Source organism: Oncorhynchus nerka, linkage group LG3 (genome assembly GCF_034236695.1).
Source record: "Oncorhynchus nerka isolate Pitt River linkage group LG3, Oner_Uvic_2.0, whole genome shotgun sequence".
In the NCBI taxonomy this organism is placed as follows: Eukaryota; Metazoa; Chordata; class Actinopteri; order Salmoniformes; family Salmonidae; genus Oncorhynchus; species Oncorhynchus nerka.
In genome coordinates, this window is record NC_088398.1 from 47,462,618 (window position 1) to 47,471,609 (window position 8,992).

The 8,992-nt window shown below is 38.8% G+C and overlaps 1 protein-coding gene across 1 annotated transcript; it reads left to right on the top strand.

The window, feature by feature from the left end:
• The first annotated feature begins 3,854 nt into the window (after positions 1 to 3,854).
• On the top strand, positions 3,855 to 6,247 carry LOC115109685 (transcription factor Sox-21-B). The gene is made up of 2 exons (XM_029634907.2): positions 3,855 to 4,158; positions 4,365 to 6,247. Exon 2 carries the CDS (start codon positions 4,387 to 4,389, stop codon positions 5,116 to 5,118), a length of 732 nt encoding a protein of 243 aa, XP_029490767.1. The 5' UTR covers positions 3,855 to 4,158; positions 4,365 to 4,386; the 3' UTR covers positions 5,119 to 6,247.
• Positions 6,248 to 8,992: the final 2,745 nt, after the last annotated feature.

Sequence of the window (8,992 nt, forward strand, 5' to 3'; positions counted from 1 at the left end):
TTGAAATGTAAAGAATTCTGTCCTAATTTCTAATAGCTTTTTGTCATTGTACCCTAATTCTCAAAACACAGTATTGCTCAATGCAGATACACAAAATGGGCTATGTGAGGTAAGCTGGCTGATCTATCGTACAATTATAGAGAAGAGAATATTGAGTCTGTTTCATTTCAACCTTATCCACAATATATCTCAATACCATCTCAACGATGCAAACAAAACGGTTTAATTAAAATCAAATAAAAAATGACGTGCTCATGCTTTACTGTACATTGACAAGCAGCTTTAAAAACAGGACAAAATAAGGATGGTTTGAATCGTTTTAAAAGAAAAACACATAAAACAACACGAATACCAGAACATGACCACCTGACTACCTCCCTATTGATCTAATTGGTATAGATCTACATAGAGATGGCCTTACTCTCCTCCTTGCTGTCAGGAAGGAGATGATACAGTAGGGTGAAAGGAAGAAGGCAGTGCTGTGATCATCCAAGCTGAAAGAAAAGGACCACCACATCAGCTACATGATCTGGACCCCTCCCTCTCCACATCTCCAACCCTAACCATGATAATGACCTCACTTTCATGTTGGAGTAAATATGGTCGAGTCCTGCGGTTTGAAGGGGTTGACAGTAGCTGGCTGTTGTTTACCCCAGATCAGTTTACTGTGTAAAAGAAAAGATGTCTGATACCAGGAGGACAAGTCATCTGCTCTCTAACAATTTCCTCTGTGGAAATGATTTGGATCTCTTCCCTCTCTGCTTTGGAGAATGACAGTAAACAACAGGGTGCAGCTATGCCCTGGTAGTGTAATTATCAGTGAAAGGAAAATGAAGAGATAAACTCCACATCATCTAAGTGTCTTTGTAGACGGGGTTCTATATGTCAACCGCAAGATCATAGGGTAATGTCCTTGTCAACTATGTAATATAGCACGCTGCATATTACATGCAAAGCTATAGAGATTTTGCTGCAAATAAAACAACCAACTTGTGCTCCTATCTGCAAATTCTCTCACCTCTCACCCATTTCAGACTGTATGATGGCTAGAGCTTTGGAGTGAACTGTGCGCGATCTCTCCATAAAAAAATGTCCCCATGTGCTTGTTGTGCTGTCTGCCTTCCATTTGCATGCAATTTTTCTTTTCAGCCTTATCACCAGACAGTATGCTGTGAGGTGGGAGTGCTCTGCTCCCTTCGTTTCAGAGGATGGACCCAGGCTTTATCACAAGGTAATTCTCCCACTCTCACTAGCCCATCTTGAATTATTTAACTGTTATTCCAGTTCTAACCCAGGAGAGGGAAACACAACAGAAAAAGCTTTAAAAAACACTAATTTACATCAATTTATTAGATCTTAATTACACATGTTTGCCAAGCTGGGAAATAGTGTTACTGTGTCATTAAATAGAAAAGGAAATAAATGAATCATTGACAATCTGCTAAATCAAATAGGGGTGAGGTTCAGGTGTGGAAATACTAATTGAATTGAAGGTTTATTCAGCAAGCCCTTATCATTTATAAGAACTATGGGCATTTTCAGTTAAGTCAATCTCTGGGTTCACACTATAATCTCCTGGTCATGCTTCAGCAACAGGCTATTATGATTCAGTAATTATACACAGTATTAAATACTGATGAGTTCAGAATTAAATGTGTGTTTTATTTCCCCCCCAACAAATTGCAATAGTGGGGGAGTAACGTTTATAAGGTTCATGATTATGAGAGGATGAAAAACATAACTTTGTGTGCTCAATGGACTGTACACTTACACACTTACTATCTACAGATGATAACTTTTCCCTTAACTTATTCATATAATTCATAGCTATTTGCGTGTTTGTGTCATAAAATGAGATGCTCTTCAGAATGATTCGCGCAGTTCACTGCTAGAATGTTATCTAAGGCAATGACAGCCCCACAATAGGAGCACACCACAGTGTTGAGAGACGCGCATACTTTCAGTCAAGGCAGCAGCTTGTCTCTCTCAGAAGCGTCATCGCGCACTTGTCAATCAGCGGACGGTCCTTTTGACGCGCATCATCTCCACCTGATCATCAGGTTTCCTCCAGGTTGAGACAATGGGCGGTCTTTCAGTGCCGAGGGCACTATTTCCCGGACACAATGATACAACATTATTCTCGCTCGTTTAGGCTTATTAAATTTGAAAACGTATATCACACCAACTGAGAGAAAACGACAGCAGTCAATGGAGCTGTATTTCCCTTCTAAATAGCGCATCCTATTGAGTTCATCCAATGTCATTCAATCACAACTTTTTTTCTTCCTTAATTGTTATCATGCATGATTTATAGCACATTATCTCAACGTATCGCATCAACCCCTCTCCTTGTATTACTGTTGATTTCAACACTGTAATGGCTCATGGGATGTGCTGGACATGAGAGTTTTCATGAGAATTAATTGAAATTGATGATAAGACTTTATGTAGGACACAATTTATATGCAACAATAATAATAATGATAATGATACTACTACTAATAATAATAATAATACAAATAATAATAAAGAAATTACAGGAGGAATAAGATTTAATATTGCCACTGTTCAGTATCTTATCAGCTGAGGTGTCAAATTTCGACTCAGCCTACAAGTGCAAATCATTCTTGAAAGACGACTTTATATTTAATTCAATTTGGCATTAATTCATACACTATATCAAATAAAACGCACTGACTATAAATCGGCATTGTAAATTGTTTGATGCAGCCTTATTTTCACTTTCATTTTAATAATTATGCACAACAGAGAAGGTACGGGAACAAACCACTTAAACATACAATTTACTCAACGAGTCTTTCAGATAACTGTAATTGCTTAGTTGAATATTCGACAACCTAATTTCGGTTGTCGATTCGCCGCCCTTGGGAAAGTCTTTTGAAGTGAAAGTGAAAGGGAGAATTCAGGAAAAATAATTAATTTCACCAAGCACGTTTAGAGACACTCTACCCTCCTCTGTATTTAGGCATATTTATGACAAAATGCTTTTGCACAATATCAGAAAATTAAAGAAGACATTCTTTACCACGTTATCTTGCGTCTAGACGTATAACATTTCTGTAATGTTTGTACCACTCATGGAGCATGGGACAGGCAGTAGCCCACCATTCAGGAAGAGATGAAATGACAATATAGGCTATTGTAGTTGTAAGAGCCATTGCATCGTAGACTGTAACAGTAGGTTATTTAGATCAAATAACAAGTAAAGACAAAAGTTATTTAGAAATAAAATAGTGTACAGTCGGGGAAGAGGGAGAGTGAGAGAAGCAAGAGAGTAGAGCCTATTCACGTTTCCTATCACCACCGCTCTTTCCCCTGTCAATGAGCGTCTTATGCAATCAATTGTTTTAAAAAAACTTTTATTTAATTTATGGAAACCTCATGCTCTTAGTCATCTGAAACTTACTGTATATCTTGGAATAAGTTTTCAACGTGCTTGGTGAATTACTAAAGCTAGGCCAAGACAACACTTCTCAGGAACCGTTCACTGTTGGTTGCAAGTCATGTATATGTACCTGAATATGTCTAACTATACTAAAATGAATACTTACAATAACAAAAAAGTTTGCATTAGTAATAATAATTACATATTTATTATAATGTAATAATATATCGTGATAAATTATCCTTATGATAATATGGATAAATTATCCTTATGATAATATGCTTTAAAGACCTGTACGATTAACTTAACTATAAAGGGCATATAGGATATCCTACAGCCAAATATATGGTGATGCATTTTCCTCCGAGTCCCTGGTCCTCCTCGCGCTCAGGGTGGGATTAGAAGAGCGCTGTGTGTGTTTAGACGTACTGCGCATGCTCCTGTGGCACTTTCACTACCTGCCTCTGAAAACCTTATTTCACATGGAGCAGCCCGGAGTTATCAACCATTTGCGTAAACGCTGGATTCAAGTGCTGAGTGGCGGTTAACAGTCTCTGGCGATAGCAGCAAAACAAGATAAGAACTGCAGCTCTAGATATATTGCCTTCTGTCTTCGATGCTATATTGTCCTCGTCGGATATCAACATGCATCAGAAAACCTAACTTTTATAGAGTTTCTCATCAGAACGCTGCGCATTGCTCTTTTCAAAACGGATATCTTACTACGGTGTGATGAAGCACTGATATTTTACGTAAGTAAAGGAAATATACTTTTTGAAACATTTTATCTCACACTAATGTATTTCTGCGAAATATATTTAATTTGATTACTTAGTTGTATTATATATGTAGGCCTATGTAACTTTTTACCGTGTGTTAGTTAGGCAAACTGAGACTATACTGTCACTAAATATTAGAAAGAGACTTGACATATTGTCTGTGATATTTACCTTTTCAGACCAAAAGTATTTTGTACCAACATGTCTAAACCAATGGATCACGTAAAACGCCCGATGAATGCCTTCATGGTTTGGTCCAGAGCGCAGAGAAGAAAAATGGCTCAGGAGAACCCAAAAATGCACAACTCCGAGATCAGCAAAAGATTGGGAGCGGAGTGGAAACTTCTCACCGAGTCAGAGAAAAGGCCATTCATTGACGAAGCTAAACGACTGAGAGCCATGCACATGAAGGAACACCCTGACTATAAATACCGACCTAGGCGGAAGCCAAAGACTCTGATGAAAAAAGACAAGTTTGCCTTCCCAGTGCCCTACAATCTTGGAGAGCACGACGCGCTTAAAGTTAGCGGTCTATCTCATGGAGCACTTCACGAGTCCCTATTAGGGAACCCAGACAAGGCAGCAGCGGCAGCGGCGGCCGCAGCAGCGAGAGTCTTCTTCAACCCGTCCATGACCACGAACCCCTATTCATTTTTTGACCTCGGGTCGAAGATGTCAGAGCTTTCCTCTCCATCGTTTCCTTACCCATCTCTGGGGTACCCTGGTGGCACGGCTTTCTCTGGAACTGGTAGTGTTGGTGGAACACACACTCACACTCACTCTCATCCAGCCCCGGGCAACCCAGGCTACATGATCCCCTGTAACTGTACGGGCTGGCCCTCTGCGGGTCTTCAGCCACCGCTAGCCTACATCCTGCTGCCTGGCATGGGCAAACCTCAACTTGACTACCCTGCATATGCAGCGGCATTATGATAGCCTATATTGGATTTAGGAGACGTTTAAATGTGAAGAAAAAAATATTCATGCAAGAGTTTATTATGCATGCACAAACTTGTACATGTGATGAAGTGCTCGTTGTCTCAGATATCACATGTGTATGTATATTGATTAATGCCTTTATCGAAGGTCATTCTTATATAGCGAACTCTCTAAACTAATATTCATACATCTCCGGGCAAATCCCAGAGGGACCGAACAAAAGGATGGCAGAAATACTGAACTGGGGAGGAAAGGGTAGGAGATCTATTTGCCCGTGTCAATGTGAATACTCATTTGAAAGATACCATATTTGATTTATATCTGTTGCAAATGCACCTGCTTGACTTGTTGTTATCAAGTAGGCCTAGTTTACTGCATCCCACAACAAATCAGATATAGGTAAACACGAACTGGCCATAATTTTCTTCATATATTGTACCTGATAATTCAATATTGTTTAAAGAGTCTAATCACTGGCTATTATGATTTATATTGTTGGTCAAGAAGGAATGAAAATTGTTTGTCCGTCTGGCTTTCTTGTTTCAATCAGAATGACATAAGCCTGTAAATGTGTACAGATAAATGATGCTAATAGTTAATTTGCCATTAGGCTAGTGCTTGAGATAGGGCCTGGAACTGACTGGGTTGTTTGATTAGAAATCCAGTGTATATTTTGAGTTTTTAAACACTGTTTTATAGATGTCTGTACTATTTATTGTTTAGTGGAATGATTATGGTGACCCTGTCGATTGAACAGAGGACATACCTTGTCCTGTAACATTTGCACAGTAAATAGGAAGTGCTTATATAATGTAATTTATTTTAAAGAATGACGAGCCCAAAAGTTTTTTTTTTAAATTCGACTACAATCGTTCGCCTTTCTGTCAACATTGGCAAGACACAAAATTATCACTGATCATTTTTGATTCTTGAGACTTGTGCATTTACGTGCACAAGGAGCATCATTCGTTTTTACTAACTCTTAATGAAGTTGTCTGTTTTGTGTTTTATTTAACACCACTTACATGTACTTTAAACTCTTAAATGCTATTCTTTTCATTTGTTGAACAAAGGACTATAATAAAGCGTATGCGGACAAACAGAAAGAATCGCCGTAGTTCTTGTTGAATTGCTAACAAGATTTTTATCCGAATTGCCCTGATGTGGTCAGTCCAGGTGAAGTGTAAAGGTATCCTCCAAAGGCCGCGTTTGTTCGTGTTTTGAATAGCATTACTCGGAAATCTAAATCAACCCATTGTAATCAAGAGCCAAAACCTGATTTATCACAATTTTAATCGTGAATAGGAAGGAAGATACAACTGAGTGGGTTTCTTTTAAACCCTCTATTCCCAGTAAAAAAAAGTGAGCTCTTCGGGCCTGTAGAACAGGCATCTCTTTGAGGTATAAAACAGGGCCTGAATTAGATCTAAGTGCCAGCGTCCAATTACAAAACACAACTAATAGCATTGTTTTTTTCTTATTCAATGAAAATACTTCAATATGCATAGCTATGGCACAGTTTATCACATCTGCTGTGTGTGTGCGTGTGTCGGGAATATCTGAATTTATGCTCATTATGACATGTAATACATTGGGCATGTTATTCAAGCAAACTACCCCTCATAGATAACATTAAGAAGTTAATTCATATGGATCAGAGCGATTATGCAAAACTAATTTAGACTGTCCAGGGATAATTATCTCCGACACGGTTAATTAAACCCTTTCACCACTCTGGATTCTCTATTGTAATACTCCGATCACTTCTCTCCACGGAACTTTCTACTTTGCCCTGGAAATAACGCGCAATTGATCTTGTTTCATGCAGTATAAAATAGAAAAATAACAAACATTTATCCTCAGAATTATTTCTGCACATTTGAATTCTTCACGGGGGACTTTTATTTGTATATTTGGTCCCCATACTGACACCAATATTTATAACTTGCTGTTTGGCCTTGTTAGATAATAGGCCTGAACATTAATAGACGAGAGTATGGGCTATTGTGTCATTTTATTTCGAAAACAGAAAGGATATGTCTTTTGATTGTTTTCTTGAAAGGCAGGCTAGCACTTTATCGTTTTTGGTTTGAAAGAAGATATTTTGAAAGGGCAGCCAACAGTTTGCTGACCAAAACGCCTGAGAAGGTCGCCAGGTTGATAAAAGAGCGCGCATTACCAGCTCAGTGACCATTTCCCTCTCTTTCTTTGCCCTTTTATTATATTTTACTTAAGGAAAGGGGGAAGAAACCCTGAAAGAACTTTTTCTTCACTGGGAGCGTTTAGACGGTCGAGGAGGTTTTGTCTGGGAACAAAACGTGGGTTGGGAGGTTTTTGTGAGAGTGTTGTTTGTTGAAGTGGAGCTCAGCAAAAAGCGGCTGCTTTCCCTCATTGTGATGAAAGCAATCAGTGGTATTTGGAAAACTGTTAGCATTGTGCACTTCTCTGTGTCCATTGTGGAGGATTTCTTTTCACAAGGTTTTTTTCAACCGATCCAGCTGGCCGGAGTGAATAGCACTGCAATGTGTACACGCTTTGTCCCTCCAAGCCCTTCAAGTAGCCCACTTTGAATGGAGTGAGTTGACACTGCATGACAGTGAAACAACACAATAAAAAATACATGAGCACATGAATAGAAGCAGGAGCATAAATAAATAAAATGGGTGGCCAAAACTGGATAAACTGAATGACAAAACGGTGAAAGGGGAGCAAAATATATATTTAACATGCCAGATTAGCATTAGAATGCAATCTACAAGGCAGAACAATTGATGAATAGGTTACCCGGCCAAGAAAGAAATGGACTAAATGCCTTTTGAATAGATATGCTTTTTCTCCATGGAAGAAAAGTGGACTCAATGGGAAAGGTGGAGATGCAACTATGCAAATAACTAGGGGGAAACTTTTTCCCCCCAGAAAATGTTTTTCCAGAGTTGATTCCAAGATAGGCAAGTCATAGAATTACAGACTTTCAGGACTGAACTCCTTGAATGTGAGTGCCAGTGTTGAAAAGGCCTAAAATCCTTTAAACAATCATGCTCATAAACAAGATTGGATTTCAATATAATTTAATTTAGGAAAAAAAAACTCTTAAAACTAAATGCACGAGACTGACTGAGGAGCTTCATCAAATCCCTCAATCACAGCTCAAAATGGTATTTCATGTCTCTGATTACTTCAGCATAACCAAACTCAGTCTCATATCCAAAACAATGGCCGCAAAAACACCATCTGTCATGCAGGCTCACACTTGTAGAATCCAGAATGGCTGTGGTGGTATGTCTGTTATGTGACAGTCCAAAAACATATTGAAGGGTGTACAGCATAAATCAAGCTTTGACCATATATTTTTTAAATGGTATAATGTAGGAAGTGTACTGAGGGCAGTGTTTGAGATGGTCATCCAAGTCTGTCAAATTCATCCCATGGGGAATGAAGGGTTTTACTTTGACCCTGCTGAGGTGAATATAGCCAACAGATCATCATGGAAGGAAACGGATGTCTGCAGTTGATTATGCTGTTACACTTTTCGTCCAGACTTACATATACCAGTATAATTCTATTCAGGTCTGAAACTAAATATTTTAATACCCCTCTGTAAATAAACTGTATGATTCTGATATAAATTAGAAATACAGAATATTGGGCTCTAACTAAGACAAGCGTCAAACTCATTCCATGGAGGCCCGAGAGTCTAGGGGGTTTTCACTCCTTCCTTGTACTTGACTGATCAATAAGGTCACTGATTAGTTAGGAACTCCCCTCACCTGGGTGTCTAGGTCTTAATTGGACACAACATTAAAAGGAAATAATGAAAACTAGCATACACTCGGCCCTCCATGGAATGAGTTTGACACCCGTGCTCTAA

What these genes read in the sequence shown, in the direction of transcription:
- LOC115109685 (XM_029634907.2), top strand. Translation starts at nt 4,387, where the DNA reads ATGTCTAAACCAATGGATCACGTAAAACGCCCGATGAATGCCTTCATG.